The sequence below is a fragment of the Hemibagrus wyckioides genome, linkage group LG02 (assembly GCF_019097595.1).
Source record: "Hemibagrus wyckioides isolate EC202008001 linkage group LG02, SWU_Hwy_1.0, whole genome shotgun sequence".
Taxonomy (NCBI): Eukaryota; Metazoa; Chordata; class Actinopteri; order Siluriformes; family Bagridae; genus Hemibagrus; species Hemibagrus wyckioides.
Genome location: NC_080711.1, coordinates 3,445,888 through 3,469,482, shown reverse-complemented (window position 1 = coordinate 3,469,482; position 23,595 = coordinate 3,445,888). Strand labels below are relative to the sequence as shown.

Here is a 23,595-nt window from a genome sequence, read left to right as displayed (position 1 = left end):
TAAATAATTCATTTCAACAAGTTGAATGTGGTTATGGTAAGAGTTCATGTTACCTGATTCATGTTTCTATGTTAACACTCCTCTCTCTCTCTCACACACACACACACACACACACACACACACACACACACACACCTCTCTATCTCAGCCAACTTAAAGTGATCAGGACATTTAAGGAAATCTATTGTTGGCTATTCAGTGGTCATTAGAATATAAAACTAAGATTAAACTCTGCACTTTTGCCCATTCATTTGTAGAACTGCTTTTGCTCTCCAAATTTTGCAATTTATAAGATTTAATCTTCATAAGATTAAGCAATCCCCAAAATTTAAATAAAGTAATAAATGTCCTGGTCATACTTTGAACACATCTCTTTTCTTTCCCTTTCTTTCTCTCTCCACTTCCTCAAGATCTCCATAGGTAAGTAAATACTTGTTACTGTCTTTTATTTTCTGCAGAATTAAACCTGTCTTGTGTTTCTTCTCTCCCTGAACAGCTGTACACAACATCACTGACCTCTAACATCAACACCTGTTGGTGCTCTCTGACCAACGGACAACATCAACATCTGCAGCTCCGATAAGCATCTCCATCTTTAGTTTAACTTTTTATTATATACGTTAGACATTTATCTTTATTATAGGTTTAAGATTTTACTATACTATTTATTAGACATTTAAGATTTTGTTGTATTTTTAATAGATTTATCTGTTCATTATACTTTTTATTTATCTTTTGTAGTTCTATTTACTATATTTATTATATTGCATTTTTAATTAAATCCTAATAAAAATGTATTAGCTCATATTTGAGGTGTCATTGTGATCATTCCCAGTTTTTCTGAATGTTTCTGATGAATGTTGGGGTTGAAATGTAACTCTAGAAACAACCTGAGACTTTTTCCTCCTAGAAAAGAAAGACTTGTTTTCTGCTGACTGTGGAATTGGCACTTTATTTAGATTAAAACTAAAATCTATTAAAGAAACACTGAGTTCATAGTCCAAATGCTGAAAGTTAAATCAATCTCATATAGAGCCTCCTGTCCCCTATGGCAATACGGTGTTTAACTCCATCTCTGTGTTATATACTGGAAGCTAATATTTAACAGTGGATTTGTACATGACGCCATCTTCAAACACAAATACTGATCATTTTGTACTGAAGTGAAATGATGTTAAATGAATGTGAAGTAAACAGTAGTGGCAGAAAGACTGCTTAGGTTCATGATACTGCGTTATTTACATGAGTCTCCATCCAGACTCCAGAACAGTTTATATCGCCTGGCCATTAGACTGATAAATAGTCCAAACCCACTGCCACTTCCACCTGTATCATCAGGGTCAATTCAGTCTGTTCAATGGCACTGTGCACTTTACCTGCTGAACCATCATGCACTCATAATGGATAATCATGGACATTTTAAACACTAGACTTTACACGGACACTTTATCATCACAAAGTAAGATTTTTTTATTGTACCAGTGCATATGACAATAAAGCTGTTGAACTGAATTGAAGTATATTGATTAGTATCGTCACCTGTAACATTACAATCAATAGAATGAATTAAACTAGAATGTTGCATTTCCAGAAGAAAATGTGAGTGTGATTGCGAGTATGTTGCTTAAACTATTGCAAGACATGCTTAAATAATATTTAAAAGCTAAAGTTAAAAAGTTTAAGGTAGTATGTGGCTGTAGAGTAAGAATTGAAGCTGTAGGAACAGTTTAAAGACGACGCGACCTTAAAAACACCCCTGCTCCCTGACTCTAGCTGACGTCACACACACACACACACAGTAGTGGTCTGAAGTCCGTGAAAAATCCATCTAAAATAAAGTATAATACTTATCAGCATGAAAAGTAATAGCACAGTTAAGCAGCATTTTAGCGTTGGAAGCATGTTTCTAGCTATTACCGTTTAAGCGATATGTTGCTTATACTATTGCAATAAATTCTGAAATAATATATAAATGCAACTCCGAGCGGGTCTCGAACCCGGGTCCCCAGCATGGGAGGCGGACGCGCTAACAATGTACCACAAGGGATGAAAGCGTTTCCTGGCGAGTTAACTTATTAAGATGAGGTTTACATTACAGCACCTACGCCACCTAATGCCAGCCTCCGTTACATATATAAAAACTATACATGCTTAAACTAAACACAAACTAAAGTTACAGTTAAAATATGAAGTCTAAACGAACCAACGATACGACTTAAACCTCTTCCCTCAATCTAGCTCACGTCACAAGTCCGTGAAAAATACATTTACAAATCATTATAAAAAACTCTAATACTTATCAGCATGAAAAGTAATAGCGAACCTAAGCAGCATTTTAGCGTTGGAACCATGTTTCTAACTATTATCACATTATCGGGCGCTCTACCAAATAAGCTAAACTGCAGCTTGTAACACTACTGAGATCAGTGGAGTAATGTTTTACATGCTTCTTTGCGGCATCTACAGAGGCATGTTTACAGCAGCTACCGAAAACCTCCGAGAAAGACCGAACTGTACGGAAACCAGGAAGTGAATTCCGTGAAAATGCATTGACAAATTAATATAAAATAAACTACAATACTTATCAGCATGAAAAGTAATTGCACACATAAGCACAAAATGATCAACATTTTAGCGTTGGAACCATGTTTCATGTTTTGGTCGAGACTTGGCAACAACAAAACGACTTTCTGGAACTTAATTAAGCATGTCCACCGGGGTTTGTTTACATCTCAAGCCCCGAACTTCCGGACGCTGGCGTTACTCCACGACGCGATTTACAAGGCATCTCTATGGACTCTGTCCACATACACATCATTGAATCCGCTGTTTACAAATCAGCGGGTCAACACCGACTACACTCGCTGTTACATACCGACCACCGAAATACTGTAACACATTTGTATCTAAATTCTCTGCATTTTTATCCTCTCTCTGTACACTCTCTCCTAACGTTATCCTACTTGGTGATTTTAACATTCATGTGGATGACACTGTAAATGGGCTCACAAAGGACTTTATGTCATGCCTTGATGGCTTTGGTTTACAACAATTCATTAATTTTCCGACTCACTCAAAAGGCCACACACTGGACCTTGTTTGTTGCTCAGGTGTTACACCTTTTGACTGTGTTGCATCCGAGTTGCCTATATCAGACCACAAATTAATCTCATTCACTGTTAATGTTCCACTATACAAATCTCCTCAGCAGCGCTCAATGTCCTTCAGGAACTTAAAAAACATCGATCCTTTCACTTTGTCCACTCCAATCAATAATCTTCCATGCAGTGACCATCTATCCACCCCTGATGACCTGGTATCTTACTACAACGCTGAACCACAGATCCTTCGGGACGTTATTGCACCTCTAAAAACCCGAACTGTCTCTTTTGCTCAGTCTGTACCCTGGTTTACTCCTGAGCTTCGTCAGCTCAAATCCAGAGGCCGTCACCTGTACAAAAGAACTGGACTTACTGTACACAGAGAAATGTACAGCGAGCATGTGCTCCTCTATAAAAACGCATTGACTTCAGCTAAATCTGCTCACTACAATAAGCTGCTTGCATCTGGCGAAGGGAACACAAAAGTCTTGTTTTCCACTGTAAAAAGTACTCTGAAACCATCTGACACACTTCCACCCCACCTGTATTGCACTGCTCAGTGTGATGCTTGAGAGTTTTTTTGCTGCTGTCCGCAAGAGAGAGAGAGAGACCACTTTTATTGAAAATTTAGTTTTGTTCAGCACTTTGCCAGACACTTGTTGACTTGCTGTTGCAGTTGCAATATGGGATTTTTATGAGAATCCGTGATAATAGGGCTGAAACAACGAATCAATTAAATCGATAGTAATCGATGATGAAAATCGTTGTCAACAAATGACCTTATCGATTATTCTGCCGGCGCACATCAGCATGCATTCAATCACAGCGTTGTTCCAGGCGCGTGTCGTAAGAATGGTGGAGAGTACAAGCGCATCGGATCTGAAAAGTGGATCTGAAAAGTAAAAATATGCTCTTGTTTGCTTTATACTGGGATTAAAAGGAGAGCTGCATGGACCTTTACTTTCATTCCATTTGTTATTTTCATTAATCTCATCCTTACTCCTCTCTCAGCTCCCACTTGACTGCTCTCCTCAAGTGCTTCATCCCTGGGTTCACCCCGGGTTCATCCCCGCTGAGGCCTGGCTGCACTGGGAGAGCTCAGCCTCCATGTCCAGTCCATCCTCCTGTGTCTTTTTAAAGCAGTCCAGAAACAGGTGTTGTTCCTTCATGTTCCTTCATTTCACCAGAAGATTTAGAAATTTAGGACAAAATGAATCAGTGGAAAAAAACCAGGACACGTCATAAATGAGGTTCTTTATTTTTTCTACAAGCTTTACTTCATACTTCAGTGATTTCTTTAGCCCTCTGATCATGGTGCCGTGTTCAACAATCAGCTTTCTCTGTAAGGCTATGGCTCGTTCATTCGTTCATTCATTCATACAATAGAGACAATGGAGACTTGGTTGTTGCTTTTGAACTGCATTTTTATTTTACAATGAATGAAAATAAATAATGAATAAAAAGTGAAAAACAAACATGAATAAAAACTGGGTTTTCCCCTGCAGGTCAGTTGCAGTCCTCTGTAGCCTGATGTTCATCAGTTCAGTCAACTCCTTCCAATGCTCTTTTCATCGCTTTCTCTCAGTTGCTTTAGGCATGTCACATGCCAGCGGTGTTTCAGTGAGTGTGAGCTTCTTTTTCTTTTGTCAAACTCCATTTCTGTGATGTCTTCAGCTCTCTCCTTAAAAAGGCTTATGCATCCATAAGTTCTACTTGCAGATCTATGACTGAAAAACACATTTATGTAAGCATCATGACATCAATTAGACACTGAACACATATCTTTTCCGTAAAAAAGTCAATTGTTGACTTACTGTCAGTTTGAAGCTTTATCTCCATCTCTGTGTTCTCTGATTTGGCTTCATCTACACTGAGCTGCATTTGCTGTACATCAGCTTGGTGACTGGCTGTGGTTTTTTCTAGAGATATCATCAGGTTCTCTTCTCTCTCCAGTGAGCGTTTCAGCTGCCCCTGCAGGTCGTCTAGCGCGAGGTCTAGCCGGTTGTTCAAGCCTTCAAAGGAGAGTTTCAAACTCCTCATCTGCTTCTCACAGTCTTTCCTTACTCTCAGCCTGCTTTTGTGTTTCTTTCTCTGCCTCCTGAACTCGTGCCTCACATGCCATCAGCATTTCCCGGAGTACACGGTTCTCTTCCTCTGTGGCGCTCAGCTGCTGCTGAGAGGAGCTAAGCTCCAGCTGGAGGGACTTGACCATGTTCTCAGAGGTGCACGGTTTCTCTTGGAGCTCCTCCTGTGGAGACTCGGTCAATACATCCTCCATCAAAGGCTACATAGTGAGAAAGAGAGAGAGACATTGCTAAAGTGCTAAAGCTAACCATGACACAAGCAGAAGTTTCTTTTAAAATCTATTTAAACAACCGTTCATGCAACTTCTTCCTTGTGTTCTCAACGTACTTTTCATCGCTCATAACCTCCCATGGATCCTCTCTCTCAGTCTCCTCAACCCATATGTCACATTCCAGTGGTGTTTCTGTGACTGTGAGCTTCTTTATTGTTTCCTCGAACTCCTTTTCTGTCTTCGGTGATGTCTTCAGCTCTCTCCTTATGAAGGCTTGTGCATCCATAAGCTCTACTTGCAGATCTATGACTGAAAAACACATTTATGTAAGCATCATGACATCAATTAGACACTGAACACATATCTTTTCCGTAAAAAAGTCAATTGTTGACTTACTGTCAGTTTGAAGCTTCATCTCCATCTCTGTGGTGTCTGATTTGGCTTCATTTGACAGTACTGGAGTTGATGTACTTCAGCCTTGTGATTGGCTGTGGCTTTCTCTAGAGATCTCATGAGCTTCTCTTCTCTCTCCAGTGACCCTTTCAGCTGCCCCTGCAGGTCGTCTAGCGCAAGCTCTAGCCCGTTGTTTAAGCCATGGCAACACACATGATGTCATCATGATGTCATCATGATGTCATCAAGGCCTTGTGACTGGGGTTCAGAAACTTTTTTTTACACACGCAGGTGGAATCGGTCACATGACCCTATGACCCTTCCTTGGTCATGTGACCATCTCACGCTATCTCTCACGCTACACCTAGACTAGCTCCGGTCACTCTGTAGTGTCTGGGGTGACCACGCGTACTGTCTCTTTGCAGTGGTGGGCAGTAATAATCATAATGTGATAGTACCCTGTGATAATCATAATGGCCATTTTCTTTAATATGAATCCAATGTTGGCTCGTAGCAATGATGGATTTTATTATGTATGTGAATAAATCTGTTATTATATTAATTATGTCGTATATGGCTATACAACAACACAATAACCCCATAGCTCAACTTTTATTGCTGATATCTGACCGGTCACCAAGCAACTTTTCCATTTCATAGCTTTTTTATGTGAAGTAGAATAAGATTACTGCACAAATACTGTAATTGCCCATCACACGCCAAATTATTAGTTACTAAACACTGAAATATTGACTGAATCTGAACTTTTTTTTCCCTCTGAATCTGTAGAGCAGCAAGTTTCTGTTAAAGTCAATCTGTTTAGATCCTCGCTGGTCATTTGTTTAAAACTGATTCCAAGGACACAGGAGTGTCCAGCACACAGGAGTTATTCTGTATGAGTTACCAAGTCAGGCTGTCCCGCTGTAGTGCTTCATACACTATATTGCCAAAAGTATTCGCTCACCTGCCTTGACTCGCATATGAACTTGAAGTGACATCCCATTCCTAATCCATAGGGTTCAATATGACGTCGGTCCACCCTTTGCAGCTATAACAGCTTCAACTCTTCTGGGAAGGCTGTCCACAAGGTTTAGGAGTGTGTTTATGGGAATTTTTGACCGTTCTTCCAGAAGCACATTTGTGAGGTCACACACTGATGTTGGACGAGAAGGCCTGGCTCTCAGTCTCCGCTCTAATTCAGGCCAGTCAAGTTCATCCACACCAGACTCTGTCATCCATGTCTTTATGGACCTTGCTTTGGTCACTGGTGCACAGTCATGTTGGAAGAGGAAGGGGCCAGCTCCGAACTGTTCCCACAAAGTTGGGAGCATGGAATTGTCCAAAATGTCTTGGTATGCTGAAGCATTCAGAGTTCCTTTCACTGGAACTAAGGGGCCAAGCCCAGCTCCTGAAAAACAACCCTACACCATAATCCCCCCTCCACCAAACTTTACACTTGGCACAATGCAGTCAGACAAGTAACGTTCTCCTGGCAACCGCCAAACCCAGACTCGTCCATCAGATTGCCAGATGGAGAAGCGTGATTCGTCACTCCAGAGAACACGTCTCCACTGCTCTAGAGTCCAGTGGCGGCGTGCTTTACACCACTGCATCCGACGCTTTGCATTGCACTTGGTGATGTATGGCTTGGATGCAGCTGCTCGGCCATGGAAACCCATTCCATGAAGCTCTCTGCGCACTGTTCTTGAGCTAATCTGAAGGCCACATGAAGTTTGGAGGTCTGTAGCAATTGACTCTGCAGAAAGTTGGCGACCTCTTCGCACTATGCGCCTCAGCATCCGCTGACCCCGCTCCGTCAGTTTACGTGGCCTACCACTTCGTGGCTGAGTTACTGTCGTTCCCAAACACTTCCACGTTCTTATAATACAGCTGACAGTTGACTGTGGAATATTTAGGAGCGAGGAAATTTCACGACTGGATTTGTTGCACAGGTGGCATCCTATCACAGTTCCACGCTGGAATTCACTGAGCTCCTGAGAGCGACCCATTCTTTCACAAATGGTTAAAACAGTCTGCATGCCTAGGTGCTTGATTTTATACATCTGTGGCCATAGAAGTGATTGGAACACCTGATTCTGATTATTTGGATGGGTGAGCGAATACTTTTGGCAATATAGTGTATTTTCTTTTTTAAGCACTTTATATAGGAAACAAAGTTTAGGAGTGTGTTTCTGGGAATTTTTGACCATTCCTCTAGAAGTACATTTGTGAGGTCAGGCACTGATGTTGGATGAGAAGGTCTGGCTCACAGTCTCCGCTCTAATTCATCCCAAAGGTGTTCTATCAGGTTGAGGTCAGGACTCTGTGCAGGCCAGTCAAGTTCCTCCACACCAAACTCACTCATCCATGTCTTTATGGACCTTGATTTGTGTACTGGTGTGCGGTCACCAGACCCTTGTGAGACCCCGTATTTCACTACCAGCTGGATTTATACAACCTTTGAAGAAAACATTTCAGGTTAGCTAACGTGATTTAGCGGTGCAAATAGAGATAAAGACCATTAACTCTATGCGATTGCTAACATTTGAGCATAACTTGAGAATTCCTGTAAGGTTCTTCTGGCTATCAGTATTAATGATTTATTATGAATATTTATGAATGAGAACAAAAAATATCCTGTCAGAAATCCTTCCACAATAGCTAGTGAGAGCTAGCGGACATCAGATGAGCTCCTGTTAACCAGCTAGCTACCATTAGCAGTTTAGGATCATGGACAGAGAATATGAGAAAGGAAAAATAAAATCCTGTCAGAAATTCCAGTCAGGTTAGCTCAGGTTAGCCAGCCAGCTTGTTAGCCTTGAAAATAATAAACCCATAATGATTTGACATGAAAAAAGCCTCTAAAAGCAACCACTAGGAACAAAATTTGTGCTTTTTTAATATTAAATCTTATTTATTTACACTTCTTGATTCTTGTCGTTCAGCCCGTGGTTTAATAAGTTAAAAAAATGTACAGAAATTTCTCATGAGGCCACGAGGTTCTGTGTACGGTGGGAGAATGCTACAGAAAGTTCTTTTCATGGGAAGGGTGAAGGAAGCAGATCATCTCAGTCTCTGTCTGTGTGTGTGTGTGTGTGTGTGTGTGTGTGTGTGTGTGTGTCAGAACGGCCGCTGGAGGAAGGTGATGGGAGGAGAGCCCACACTGCTGGGGCTGCGGAGGTGAGACTCGTACGACCCCATCACCATGTCAGCTTTCGGTGTTTCACCATGCAGGAAGTCGTCCTCTTCTTCTGTAGAATTCTGGGAAAGAGAAAATAGTTCTAGTTAATACGCAGTACTCATCCACTGAAGAGACTTTTGTACTGAAGGATTTTCTGACTTTAAGCCCTGAAGATTATGAAAATGTACAGATATAAAGAAAATTCTCAGAAATCCTTTCAGGGTCACTGCGATTAGCTACTTAAATAGCAAGGTAGCTAAAGTGAGTCTCTATGGGATTGCTAACATTTGAGTATAACTTGAGAATTCCTGTCAGGATAGCTTCTGTTAGCTTTCTGGCTAGCAGCATTTATGAATATTATGAACATTTATGAACATGAATGGAAATATCCTGTCAGAAATCCGTTCAGGTTAGCTTGTGAGAGCTAGCTGAACATTAGATGACCTCCTGTTAAAACTACCCCTTCGATTACGATAAAAAAAGCACAGTGTAAGCAGAGGACTGTCCGATTAGCAGGTTAGCTCATGTGCCATAACTGACCAGCACTAATGCTGTGAGGATTAATGACATTTATAAATATAAATAAAGAATTCCCATCAGCTTAGTGTTTCCACTAGTCCTAAAGATTATGAAAATGTCCAGAATTTTTTTTAAAAAAATTCTCTCAGAAATCATGTCAGGTTCGCCTCAGTTAGCCATTTAAATAGCAAGTTAGCTAAAGTGAGTTAGAGGAGCAACATGAGGATTGCTTATTCAGTTTAACTCTATGGGATTGCTAACATTTGAGTATAACTTGAGAATTCCTGTCAGGTTAGCTTCTGTTAGCTCTCTGGCTAGCAGTATTCAAGAATATTAGGATCATTTATGAATATAAATGGAAATATCCTGTCGGAAATCTGTTTAGATTAGCTTCTGTTAGCTCTTTGGCTAGCAATATTCATGAATATTATGAACATTTATGAATGTAAATGGAAATATCCTGTCAGAAATCGGTTTAAGTTAGCTTGTGACAATTAGATTAACATTAGATCAGCTCCTGTTAACCTGCTAGCTATCATTAGTAAAGGTCTTGGATAGTGAATATGGCAAAGCGAAATAAAATCCTGTTAGAAATTTCAGTCAGGTTAGCCAGCCGGCTTGTTAGCTTCAACAGACTGCTTTGTCGCGTGACGTTTCTGAGCAGTAAAACACTTTTCCACAGACAGTCAGTATAAACTTATTTACTTTAGTGACTTCTTTCTTGGGAGCTGCCATGCAGTCGCTCGGCTCTTCCCATATCTGATAGATGGACTCGAAATACTGACCAGACCTGAGAACAAAAACAATGCAAACTTAAGAACAAACACTCACTAATTTAAACCCATTTATGGATTTATAGTGTGAGAGCGACGAGGGACAGATATACATGTTAAAAAAGAAATATTTTATTAATTTAATAAATTACTTAGCACTGACCTCTTTAGTAAATATGGGTCAAAGGGGAAAAAGGTGTCCAGAGGATTGGTGTTGGTGGACAGCGAGTCTCCACCCACTGAGCTCCTCACTACTGGTAACATGTTGCGGTTGTTCCGCTCGATGATGGTGTAGCAGAACACCAGCTGATATTTCCTGTAGAGACGGACAAATAAAATTTATTAATTATCGTTATTGAGAGAGAATTCATTACACAGGACATAAAAACTAGAACAGATTTTACACTGTGTAGATCTCCATATCCGTATCATATCAAGCGTAAAAACGAGGAAAAAAGGATTAAATAAACAAAATAAAACAAAAAAAGGAAAGAAATGTGAAAAAGAGTAATAGAAAAACAGGGTGAGGGTTAGGAGAAAAAGTGGAAGTATAAAGTGTAAAATACACTATGTTGTCAAAAGTTTTGGGACACCCCTCCAAATCATTGAGTTCAGGTGTTGTTTTTCAGGGGTTGGACTCGGCCCCTTAGTTCCAGTGAATGGAACTCTTAATGCTTCAGCTTCATACCAAGACATTTTGGACAATTTCATGCTTTGTGGGAACAGTTTGGGGATGACCCCTTCCTGTTCCAACATGACTGCACACCAGTGACCAAAGCAAGGTCCATAAAGACATGGACGAGTGAGTTTGGTGTGGAGGAACTTGACTGGCCTGCACAGAGTCTTGACCTCAACCCCATAGAACACCTTTGGGATGAATTACAGGGGGGACTGTGAGCTAGACCAAAACGGAGACGTCTGTCTTTACATGCACATGAATGTAATATGGAGTTGTGCCGCCCTTTGCAGCTATAATAGCTTCAACTCTTCTGGGAAGGCTTTCCACAAGGTTTAGGAGTGTGTTTATGGGAAATATGACCATTCCTCTAGAAGCGCAATTGTGAGGACAGGCACTGATGTTGGACGAGAAGGTCTGGTTGGAACTAAGGGGCCGAGCCCAACCCCTGAGAATCAACACCTGAATTCAATGATTTGGAGGGGTGTCCCAAAACGTTTGGCAATATAGTGTATTTAAGACTCAGTCCTTTCCAACAAACATATCATGTTACTACTAAATTTCTCGACATTGTCGTAAAGAAGACATTTGAATTCAGGATCTAAACCAGACCTGGGCATTTTACGGCCCGCGGGCCACATCCGGCGCTTTGGATGTCCCTGTCTGTCCGGCGTTAAGTCAGTCATAAACATAAATGTACAAGTATTTATGCAGTGCACACAATACAACTGTGTTGCTTTTATTTTGAAAAGCCTGGCATTTTATTATTTCCGTATGGACGTGTGTGCGTGTCTGAACAGCAACAGGTGATGCTGGCATGTTAATGCTGGTCAGATATCCCTAAAAATGTCAGCTCCCATTAAAAAAAGAAAAGTTGAATCCCGAATGCCGCATTTTCAACAAGACATGGACTGCAAAATATTTATTTACAGAAATCGAAGGTAAAGCCGTGTGCTTAGTTTGTGGTACACAGGTCGCTGTGTTCAAAGATTACAATCTGAATCACGATTACGTGACCAAACACGAGGAGAAATACAAGAACTTGTCTGATGAAGAGCGCGCAAAGGAGTCGGAGGCTGTGCTAGCCACGCTCCAAACCCGACAAAGACTTTTTACAAAACTTTACAAAACAAGTTATGTCATATCTCACAAAATCGCTAGAAAAAGTAAACCGTTTTCTGACGGAGAGATTGTTAAGGAGTGTATGGTGGACTCTGCTGCCCTGATATGCCCAGAGAAAAAGGGAGAATTTGAGAACATGCCCCTTTCCCGACGCACTGTAACGAGAAGGGTTGAGGACATCGCGGGAAATCTGGAGCTTCAGCTGAGGAACAGAGCGGTCAACTTTGACCATTTTTCACTGGCTCTGGATGAGAGCTGCGATTTGAATGAAGTTGAGCAGTTGCTTATCTTTAACATAATGCAAAACATCTTTTCAGTATTTGTGAAGATTAACAAGTTAAAAATAAAATGAAACAGTGATGCAATGATTGCTTTTGTTTATTACAAAATTGTTTATTACTTCAATGGGATTATTTTCCTCTTTGACCTACACAACAATTCATAAATTTACATAAATATTTACAGAATATCCTTATTCTTCTGATTACCAATAGCAGCTAATCAAAATATATAACTGATTGCTTTTTAGAATGGGAGAAAATTAATATTGAGCAGAATTAAGTTCAAGTTATCGTCGGTTCGGCACTCCAACACAGTTCATATTTGTTATGTGGCCCCCGGTAGAAATTAATTGCCCAGCCCTGATCTAAACTGTACAACGATTTGGAAAATAACATGGAGGACTGACTGGCTTGACAGCATTTTAACTTAAAGCTTTGACAGCTAGCTAGAAAAGTAGTCTCTAAGAAGTGTGTGTGTGTGTGTTTTACCTCATGATGGCGGCAAACATGTTGGTGACGGCTGGCAGACAAACTTTCAGGGGGTTCAGCTGACTCATGACGATCCGCTCCAGATTCAAACTCTGTAAATAGGCCAAGCCTACACACACACACACACACACGCGCGCACACACACACACACGCGCACGCACACGCACACACGCACGCACACACGCACGCACACACACACACACACACACACACACACACAGAGGATCTTTATTATTTACAGTTTTTCATTTAAATACAATTGTTGATAATTTTATAAAGCATTTGTGTAAAAGTTGGATTGAAAATAAAATCTCCAGAATGAAGCTGGATTAGTTGAGATTAGATTAGATGTGAAATCTCTGAGGAACTGTTCTATAAAGTCATCAGTGAAGAAAGATGAGGATGAGGATAAGGAGGAAGATATGCCACACCTTTCTTCATGCTGCCCTCCAGGATGGCTTTGTGTCTGAAGATGAGAGTGTAAAACACGGCCTGACAGGAGGCGTAGAATGGCCCGTGCAGAGAAACATCACAGAATGCTTTAGAACCTGAATCCTGACTGTCTATGTAGAGATGAAGCCAAGGAACCAGCAGGTCTAGACACGCCTTTACCGTCCTGCACACACACACACCTCCATTTAGTTAATCTAAAATTTGCACACACAGGGGTTTACAGAAGGTCACTTAGAGCTGCTTTAATTTTTTAGATGTGAATTTAGACGCGTCCTTATCATCCATGTTCTCTCAGAGCTGCTTTAATTTGTTTACATATTCTCACCTAATACATCATCCATGTTCACTTAGAGCTACTTTAATTTGTTTATAAATGGATTCAGACACACCCACATCATTATCCACGTTTATATATGGTCTCAGACACACCCATATCATCACCCACGTGGACAGTAGCTCTAAGTGGGCATGGATGTGGGTGCGTCTAAATGCACATCTTACATAAATTAAAGCAGCTCTAAGTGAACATGGATGATAATGTGGGTGTATCTGAGTCCATATAAGGCAACTGGAAGACGAGCTTTCTGGATTTATCATATACATGTACATTTGTATGAAACGACACAAACTGCAGAACATGCAGAGGGACGAGAGACGGATACGTACGCTATGGGAATGAACTTGGCTCTGGCGAGGAAGCTGCCCATGTAGGCGGCGGCGGCCTGGCGGAGGACAGCGGGCTGAGACGGACTCTGTAACACCTTCCACAGGTGATCCAGGAAGGCTTCAGCTAAACCCTGAGCGCATCAGACACACAGATATACGGTATATATCCTGTATAGATATCCAAAAACGTGTGAGTGTGTGTGTGTGAGTGTGTGTGTGTTGAAGATGTTTCACTCACCAGGCGAAAGCTGCACAGGTACAACATGCAGAACTGCACGTGACAGGATGCGTGTGTGGGCAGCACCAGCTTATCGAACACACACATCAGATCTCTGTACAGAGTTTTGACTCTCTCCACATCCAACACACCTGTAGGGGAAAGACCACGTCTTTTATGACTGATAAAATAAATAAAATTAGTGAATTCAGACCAGATTAAACGCCAATTATGTCGAATAAAGCCGGAATAATCAGTGTGCCGTCACGTGAGACTCTCACCGTCAACGTGGCTCATGTCCTTAATGTAGGCCAGCAGCACTAACATCAGCGTGTCCAGTTTCTCGGCTACAGAGTGGGACATCAACGGACCTCCGTCACGTGGACAGTTCTCGTCCTCATCCTCAGAGAGAGAGGGGAAAAATATTTACATTTAGACAACATTGACAGAAGGGAAAAGATGAGAAAGAATGTGGGTTAAATATGGAAAAAGGAAAAAAGGATTTAATAAACAAAAAAAAACAGAAATGTGAAGAAATGAAATAGGGTGAGGGTGAACAGAATGAGTGTGTGAACATTAATGCTTAGAAAGAGTGGAGGTGAAGAGCTGAAAATAAAAAGGTAGTGACTGAAGAGAAAGAAAGAGAGAGTGAATAGAAAACAAAGAAGGAGAGAAAGAGAAAGAGAGAATATTCATTCTTAGTGAAAGTGAATAAACATGGTGAAGAAGCTCACCATGTCGAACAGGAAGTCGTCCTCGGCCCCTGCGCCGTGGTTCTGCTCTCTCATACTCTCCATCTCCTCGATCTCACTGCGGGGGGCGCTGACCTACACAACAACAACAACAACAGGTTAAAACTCAAATATTATCCCTAACCTGTGATCCCATGTTTTATCAACTTCAAACATAAGCTCAGAGCCCTACATCCAGCGTGAGCATCCTGCTGATGATGAGCTCCAGCACGTCTCTCCTCAGAGCCGGAACATACACCGTGATCCGCAGCAGGTTATGGACGTAACATTCCTGTAAAACACACACACACACTTTACATGTAGAAATATAGCTGCAAGCAGCAATGACGGGCCCTCGCACTATGCGCCATCACTACATGGTGCCATCGCCGCCCAGGCACACCAGACACAGTGGGCACAGTGGGTACAAGCATTAAAAGGGGAAATATCAAAAGGACAAGAGTGAAAATTTGGGTGTACTGAAAGTGATCACAGCAAAGTCCACTGATGGAAAAACGAAAACTGACTTTCCTTCTAAACTATATAAGGACAAAAGAGACAGTTTGGGTGTAATGAAATAGATCATAGCAATGTCCAGTGATGTCCAAAGGGACAATGACTCTCCCTTTAAACCAGGAGTGTCCAATCTTATCCAGAAAGGGCCGGTGTTGGCTAATCAACAGATCTTGGCTTTCAGTAGACTCAGGTGTGGCTTCTGCTGAGTTGGAATGAAAGCCTGCACCCACACCGGTGCAGTTTTTGAGAATGGTAAGGGGTCCAAAATGCCCCGAAAGTTTGACAAAAAAAAAAAAAAAATATATATATATATAAAATTTAAACAAAAACAATAGTCCTTCCGCACCTACGGTGCAAGGCCTCTGGCCTTGCTCCTTCGGTGCTCGGGCCCTAATTATCATGATGAGCAAAAAAAACAAATAAATAATAAATAATAACTGAAGGGGTTACATATTAAAATGAACATGAACTCAATTAGAACCTAAATCAACAAAAGATAAATTCAGATTAACTCCAGATTAAGAGAAAGTAGAATTTAGGATAAACTCAAATTAACATAAAATTCAGATTTTTTTTCTTGGATAAAATCTACATTAACATACACAAATTTAGAATAACTCGCATTTAGCTTCACCTCAGGCTGAGCTTATATCCTGATGAACATCATTTGGATATTAAAAAAAGTCAAAATATTCAGAAAAACTCAAAAATTCAGTTCAACTCAAATCTGAAAAAAATTCAAATCAAAAATAAAATTCAAGATGTAAACTCTCTGGACTCAGTAAAGCTAAGGTAAACATCAGTTTACCTTAAAAACTCAATTTAGATAAACTCAGATTTAGGTTCAACTCAAACTGAAGACAATTTCAAATAAACTCAACTTCAGGATTGACTCAAATAAAAATCTAATTTAGTTCAACTCACATTTAGAATAAAAAAAAAAACAAACTTTAAGATCCATGTTAAACTAAAGTTAAATTCTGATAAAAAATAATTTTGGTTTAGGTTCAACTCAAATTAAAGTCTGATTAAAAAAAACCTCACACTATAAAGTCAAATTCAATTCAACTCAAATTTAGAATAAACTAAAGTTCAGATAAACCTACACTTAAACTCTAACTAAACTTCAGATAAACTTACGTTTAGGTTTAACTCAAAGTCTAAATAAAGTAAAATAAAATAATTTTGGGTAAACTTAAATTTAGAATAAAGTCAAATTCAATTAAACTCAAATATAGAATAAATAAACTTCAATTAATGTCAAATTCAGAAAAACTAAAAGCTGAATTTAGATGAGCTCAAATTTATATTGAACTCAAATTAGACTAAAACTCAAATTCCAACTAAAGTCAAATTCAGTTAAACTAAAAGTTGAATTCAGAGGAGCTCAAATTTAGAATAAACCCAAACTAAATATCTTCCTAAATTTCCTCCTCTATTTAAACCCTAGTGAAGAGATCTTCTGCTTCTTTGCTGCTTGGAGATCATCTCCAGGACGTACCAGGGTTCTGGAGGATTTCTGTACGTAAGGAAAGTTGTCGCTGAGGATCGGCATCAGGAACCGACTGGTGCTAGAGAGAAAAAAAAAACACCATCAACACGAGCGATCTTCTCGTCTGTTCACACAAATCTCGTATCTATCATTAATCATTAATAATTACACGTCAGCCATCTTATCGTGACTTACGATGGAACGTATCTCGCGATCATCTGTAAGGCTTGGTGACAGTGATCGAATATCCTGGGCAGGTCTGAAGAAATACATACATATATATATATAAAAAAAAAAAAGGATTAAAGATTACAGAGTAAAAAATTAAATGAAAATAACAGAGACAAATACACTGCCCATACAAAAAAAAAAAAACTGGATTAACTAAGCAAATAGATTGCTGCAGTCACTCAGGTCTAGGTTCAGCAACGTTATGTGCCCAAAGAATGAAGTCAGCTGACTACCTGAATATACTGAATGACCAGGTCATATTCCATCAATGGATTTTTTTCCTCCCTGATGGCACGGGCATATTCCAAGATGACAATGCCAGGATCCATCGGGCTCAAATTGTGAACGAGTGGTTCAGAGAGCATGAGACATCATTTTCACACATGGATTGGCCACCACAGAGTCCAGACCTTAACGCCACTGAGAATCTTTGGAATGTCCTGGAGAAGACTTTCCAATCATCCGACTCTCTAATCATCAGTACAAGATCTTGGTGAAAAATTAATGCGACTCTGGACGGGAATAAATGTTGTGACATTGCAGAAGCTTATCGAAACGATGCCACGGCGAATGCATGCCGGCGAATGCATGCTTACATTTCCAATGAAATACTAGAGTGGGTGACTTTTTTTGGACGGGCAGTGTATATATAATTTATGGGGAAACTTTTCTGTGACAGGATTTTCATGAACTGTAAATAATTTGAATAATAATAATAATAAGAAGAAGAAGATTGATATCAACTTGATTGACAGCAACTTTCATATCTAAATACAGCTCAAAATGATAGATTCTATAACAAGGTTCTAACAGAAAGATTAAAATACTTAGAAGAAAACCTAAAGACAACAGAAGAAAAATTAAAGAAAAAAATTAAAAGCAAATTAAAAGGTAATGAAAATCTTTAAACAAAAAAAAATATGGAAGTAAATCTAATTTAATAACATTGAAAAGCCACGTTTTTTCCTCATAATTATCATATTACAGTCATCTGTCACTTTTATATACTGTTTTAATGCCTTCATTATTATCTGTTATTTTCTTATCCTGGGTTATTCGTTTCTATTCTCAAAAAGAGGTTATGGGTTGTTGTTTTAAAAAAGAAAAAAAAACACACATACACACCAAATATCACGGTCCAAATATCATGGAAAAAATAGATATTCATACAAAGGGAATCTTGAATATTGGGAAAAAACCGGGGGGGTCCAGGGTGCCAATAATTATAGAGCTGTAGTTTGTACGTTTGCATCGTCTACTAAAGACAAAGAGAGAGAGAGTGAGAGAGAGAGAGAGAGAGAGAGAGAGAGAGAAAAGTGGAAAGAAAGAGAGAGAGATAGAAAGAGAGAGAGAGAGAGAGAGAGAGAGAGAGAGAGAGAGAGAGAGAGAGAGAGAGAGAAAAGTGGAAAGAAAGAGAGAGAGATAGAAAGAGAGAGAGAGAGAGATAGAAAGAGAGAGAGATAGAAACAGAGAGAGAAAAGTGGAAAGAGAGAGAGAGAGAGAGAGAGAGAGAGAGAGAAAGAGAGAGAGAGATAGAAAGAGAGAGAGAAAAGTGGAAAGAGAGAGAGAGAGAGAGAGAGAGAGAGAAAAGTGGAAAGAAAGAGAGAGAGAGAGAGAGAGAGAGAGAGAGGGAGGAAGAGAGAGAGAGAGAGAGAGAGAGAGAGAGAGAGAGAGAGAGAGGGAGGAAGAGAGAGAGAGAGGAAAGAGAGAGAGAGAGAGAGAGAGAGAGAGAGAGAGAGAGAGAGAGCAAGAGAGACAGCACACTCACTCTCATCATCATCGTCTGAATCTGATATGTCCACGTTCCCTTCCTGGATTCGGACTCTTCCTGTAAAAGAGGACGAACCGTCAGCACTTCAGCAGGATTTTTATGGGACATGAGGCACAGGGAGAAAGAAACAGAGGAGAGGAAGGAAACTCACTGGGGGTGAAATTAGAGACGAGCGTTTTGAGACACGACCTCAGATACACCGTCTGAGCCGAGATGAGGTTACTGAGGAAGGCCAGGTATTCATCCACCACAGCGGGACTCCGCCCACACCACGGCAACCTCTGACGGACAGGAAGACCATTAGATTAGACAGGAATAGACAAACAGACACTAATAATAACAGGAAGAAGGAGATGAATACATACAGATTTTAAATTATTATTAGATATAAAATATGAAGATAAAATAGTAAAAAAGGCTTTAAAGCTAATAATGCTACTAATACCAACAAGAAAAAGAAAAAACCCAAACAAAATAAATAAATAAAAATATGTGAAATAAAAAAATAAATATTTAGATTTAAATACTGACATGAAAATTTTTTAACAATGATAAGAAAAGAAAAAAGATAAAAAATAAAGTAAGTAAATTAATACAAATATTAAAATACAATTTATAAAATTATATCTAAATAAACTAAAATAGTGAAAACCCTTGAAAGCTAATAACAATAATAATACTAATAAAATAAGGAAATGTTCAAAGCAGTGACAAAGCGTGAGCTGGAGTGATGTGGCATGAGGTGGAGTGATGTGGCGCGAGATGGAGTGACGCAGCGTGAGGCGGAGTGATGCGGTGTGAGGTGGAGTGATGCAGTGTGAGGTGGAGTGATGTGGCGCGAGATGGAGTGACGCAGCGTGAGGCGGAGTGATCCGGCGTGAGGTGGAGTGATGTGGCATGAGGTGGAGTGATGTGGCGCGAGATGGAGTGACGCAGCATGAGGCGGAGTGATGCGGTGTGAGGTGGAGTGATGCAGTGTGAGGTGGAGTGATGTGGCGCGAGATGGAGTGACGCAGCGTGAGGCGGAGTGATGCGGTGTGAGGTGGAGTGATGCAGCGTGAGGTGGAGTGATGTGGCGCGAGATGGAGTGACGCAGCGTGAGGTGGAGTGATGCGGCGCGAGATGGAGTGACGCAGCGTGAGGCGGAGTGATGCGGTGTGAGGTGGAGTGATGTGGCGCGAGATGGAGTGACGCAGCGTGAGGCGGAATGATGCGGCGTGAGGTGGAGTGACGTGAGGTTCCTTACCAGAACCATGTAGATGAGCTGTTCATGTTCTTTGCCGAGTTGCGTGACACACAATCTGAACTCCTGAAGCCAGCTGATGATCTGAGCGTCCTGTGAGGAGCATGGAAACATCACAGAGGAGTGAGACGTTCACTGTGTGTGTGTGTGTGTGTGTGTGTGTGTGTGTGTGTGTGTGATTCTGTGTTACAAGAGGAATAAAGTGCTTCATGATGCACTGCTACAGGATAGGATTTGAAGAACTTTGTCAGTCATCCTGAACTTGGTTTTAAATGTTATGGCTAATTGGTGAATAGATTTCTACCATATTACAGAACCTCAAAAGATCTCAAACTATTCATATATTAAGCTCATTATTCAATTAATAATCCTGGCTCCTGATTAGAGCTTTTTATTCCTGAGCTTCAACCTCAGCAGGTCCAGATCCATATCGTTATACACCGGTCAGGCATAACATTATGACCACCTGCCTAATATTGTGTTGGTCCCCCTTTTGCTGCTAAAACAGCCCTGAACTGTCAAAGCATGGACTACACTAGATCCCTGAAGGTGTGCTGTGGGATCTGGCACCAAGATATTAGCAGCAGATCCTTAAAGTCCTGTAAGTTGCGAGGTGAGGCCTCCATGGATTGGACTTGTCTGTCCAGCACATCCCACAGATACTCGATTGGATTGAGATCTGGGGAATTTGCAGGCCAGGTCAACACCTCAAACTGGTTGTTGTGGTCATCAAACCATTCCTGAACCATTTCTGCTTTGTGTCACGGTGCATTATCCTGCTGAAGGAGGCCACAGCCATCAGGGAATACCGTTTCTATAAAAGGCTGTAGATGGTCTGTAACAGTGCTTAGGTAGGTAGTACATGTCAAAGTAACATCCACATGGATGGCAGGACTCAAGGTTTCCCAGCAGAACATTGCCCAAAGCATGACACTCCCTATGCCGACTCGCCTTCTTCCCATAGTGCATCCTGGTGCCATGTGTTCCCCAGGTAAGAGACGCACTCTTACACATGATGTAAAAAAAAAAAAAAAAAAGCGATTCATCAGACCAGGCCACCTTCTTCCATTGCTCCGTGGTCCAATTCTGATGCTCATGTGCCCATTGTTGGCACTTTTGGCGGTGCTCAGGAGTCAGCTTGGGCGCCCTGACTGGCCTGTGGCTATGCAGCAGCAAACTGTGATGCACTGTGTATTCAGACACATTTCTATCAGAACCAGCATTAACTTCTTCAGCAATTTGAGCAACAGTAGCTCGTCTGTCCAGCCTTCGCTCCCCACGTGCATCAATGAGCCTCGACCGCCCATGACCCTGTCACCGGTTCACCACTGTTCCTTCCTTGGACCACTTTTGATAGATACTGACCACTGCAGACCGGGAACACCCCACAAGAGCTACAGTTTGCTCTGATCCACTCGTCTATCCACCATCACAATTCGTCCCTTCCTCAAACTTGCTCAAATCCTTACACTTGTCCATTTTTCCTGCTTCTAACACATCAATTTTGAGAGCAAAATGTTCACTTTCTGCCTAATATATCCCACCCAATAACAGGTGCCATGATGAGGAGATCGTGTCTTATTCACGGCACCTCTCACTGGTCATAAGTTATGCCTGATTTCTACTCAGATGAGTTATTCTTCATCTCAAAAAAATCGACCTACCTTAATATCAGGGTCTGAAAGTTGATGCTTTATCATCTCGTAGTCACTTGTGTGTCCCTTAAGAACAAAAGACACTTAGATTAACAATTATAACATAGTAATAACTCCCAGTCTGTTGCTTTATTACAGAACTCGATCCAATAATAAAGGTAAAGGTTGAATAAAAAACATCTCACCTGCTTGAGTTTAGCCAAAGTGTTGGCGACACTGTCCCCAAACCGGACAGTTTTAGGTGGAGGAGTGTTAAGGAAATCTCTCTCCACATCCATGCTCGATTTCTGAACTTTCTTTAATCTAAAATGAATCTCCTGAGCAACAGACACCTTACTGTCTTATCGACGGCGCAATTGCTGACATCAAATCCACGATTTATTTCGATTTATAATCCGAGGACAAGTCGAGACATGTTCATCTAACTCCAAACAAGAACAGCTTACACAACACATGCCACAAAACAATAAACTGCGCTCTGCTGTAAGTAAACAAGGCAGACATGGGAGACGACACGGACATGCGGACACCTTCTTATCATCCACACCCGTATTCAGGAAATACTCCGCCCACCTGCGCGCGGATTGGCTAGAATCGCTACTCGTCCTCTTTCCGGATTGGATAGGTCTTTCTCACGTACGTAAGCTTGCCGAATCACATCCCAGAACACGCGGCCTGACGGAAAACGGGTAGGGGAAAAATCCCATGTGGTGCGGCACACTTCGTAAACGTAGTTTACATTTTGAACATTTACTTCGCAAACCTGTGATATTATTGGTTTAGACACCGGTTTGATTATGTTTTAAAGTAAAATGTGTTTTTGGGAAAAAGTGCGTGTTTACAGACGATGGAATAAACTTAAAGGAAGCTATAAGATCCGGATGTGTTAGCTGTATACCGTATAAAGTCGGCGTAATGACAGCGCCACCTCCTGTCTCGGAGTGTTAAAGTCCTGGGAAACTTTCTGAACTCTCAGTAAAATATACACTACTCACAAAATGTTAAGGATATTCGGCTTTCGAGTGAAATTTCAGGATGCACCTAAAATGCACTATAACCTTTCCAGGTGAACTTAATTTGACCTTCTCTACACTTTTGAATGCACATGTCCAACTGTTCAGTGTTTCAGTACTTTTTGCAGAACTTGCTGTTCTCTAACAAGGTGCTTAACGGCAAAATTCACAACTGGTGTTTGATCCATGAGGTCATGATTTCCACCAATAAATTTTCTGGTTCCATTAGAATTGGTATTTAAACAGTCCTCTTCATCATGCTGTTCACATTTTGACATCATGAGACCAAGACCACACCTAACAATTGATCAACAGTACCTCACCATTGTGAGGCTTCAAACAGGATGTTCTCAGAGGGAAGTGGCCACTGAGCTTAGAGTGTCACAGAGTGTCATCAGCAGGTTGCGACAGAGATACAGAGAGACTGGAAGAGACACAGAAAGGCATAGAAGTGGACGTCTTTTGGTCACATCCCACGTTGATGACCGCTTCATTGTGAACAGTGCCCTACGGAACCGGATGATGAATGCCACTCAACTCCAGGCACATTTAAGGGAGGTAAGATGCACCCAGGTGTCACGTCAGACCATTTGAAACCTGCAGGGGTACCTGACCACACCATCAGGTACCTCAAATGGAGTGGCCTGCACTTTCTCCAGACCTGAATCCCATAGAAAACCTATGGGATCAGCCGAGTCGCCGTGTAGAGGCTCGTAACCCTGCACCCCAGAACCTGAATGACCTCAGGGCCGCCCTTCAAGAAGAGTGGAATGCCA

The 23,595-nt window shown here is 41.0% G+C and overlaps 1 protein-coding gene and 1 long non-coding RNA gene across 2 annotated transcripts; both read right to left on the bottom strand.

Annotated features, from left to right (window-relative positions):
- Positions 1-4,615: 4,615 nt before the first annotated feature.
- LOC131344376 (uncharacterized) lies at positions 4,616-7,216 on the bottom strand. Its single transcript, XR_009203312.1, has 4 exons — positions 5,794-7,216; positions 5,514-5,706; positions 4,916-5,385; positions 4,616-4,828 (listed from the first exon to the last, which is right to left on the bottom strand). It is a non-coding gene; the product is annotated as an uncharacterized LOC131344376 (long non-coding RNA).
- Positions 7,217-8,665: 1,449 nt separating this feature from the next.
- On the bottom strand, positions 8,666-22,359 carry rrn3 (RRN3 homolog, RNA polymerase I transcription factor). Its single transcript, XM_058376638.1, has 17 exons — positions 21,992-22,359; positions 21,816-21,872; positions 20,155-20,244; positions 19,060-19,189; positions 18,906-18,965; positions 17,102-17,165; positions 16,916-16,985; positions 15,092-15,190; positions 14,902-14,994; positions 14,449-14,569; positions 14,189-14,319; positions 13,951-14,081; positions 13,263-13,447; positions 12,832-12,940; positions 10,427-10,579; positions 10,196-10,280; positions 8,666-9,051 (listed from the first exon to the last, which is right to left on the bottom strand). The coding sequence occupies exons 1-17, from the start codon at positions 22,082-22,084 to the stop codon at positions 8,911-8,913; spliced, it is 1,812 nt and encodes a 603-aa protein (XP_058232621.1). The 5' UTR covers positions 22,085-22,359; the 3' UTR covers positions 8,666-8,910.
- Between the last annotated feature and the right edge of the window lie 1,236 nt (positions 22,360-23,595).

Excerpts from the sequence above, each read along its gene's own strand:
- rrn3 (XM_058376638.1), bottom strand. The coding sequence starts at position 22,084 with ATGGATGTGGAGAGAGATTTCCTTAACACTCCTCCACCTAAAACTGTC. Across the intron at positions 16,986-17,101 it reads ATCGCGAGATACGTTCCATC|CACCAGTCGGTTCCTGATGC; the intron begins GTAAGTCACGAT and ends TTTTCTCTCTAG. Across the intron at positions 14,995-15,091 it reads GCAGGATGCTCACGCTGGAT|GTCAGCGCCCCCCGCAGTGA; the intron begins GTAGGGCTCTGA and ends GTTGTTGTGTAG.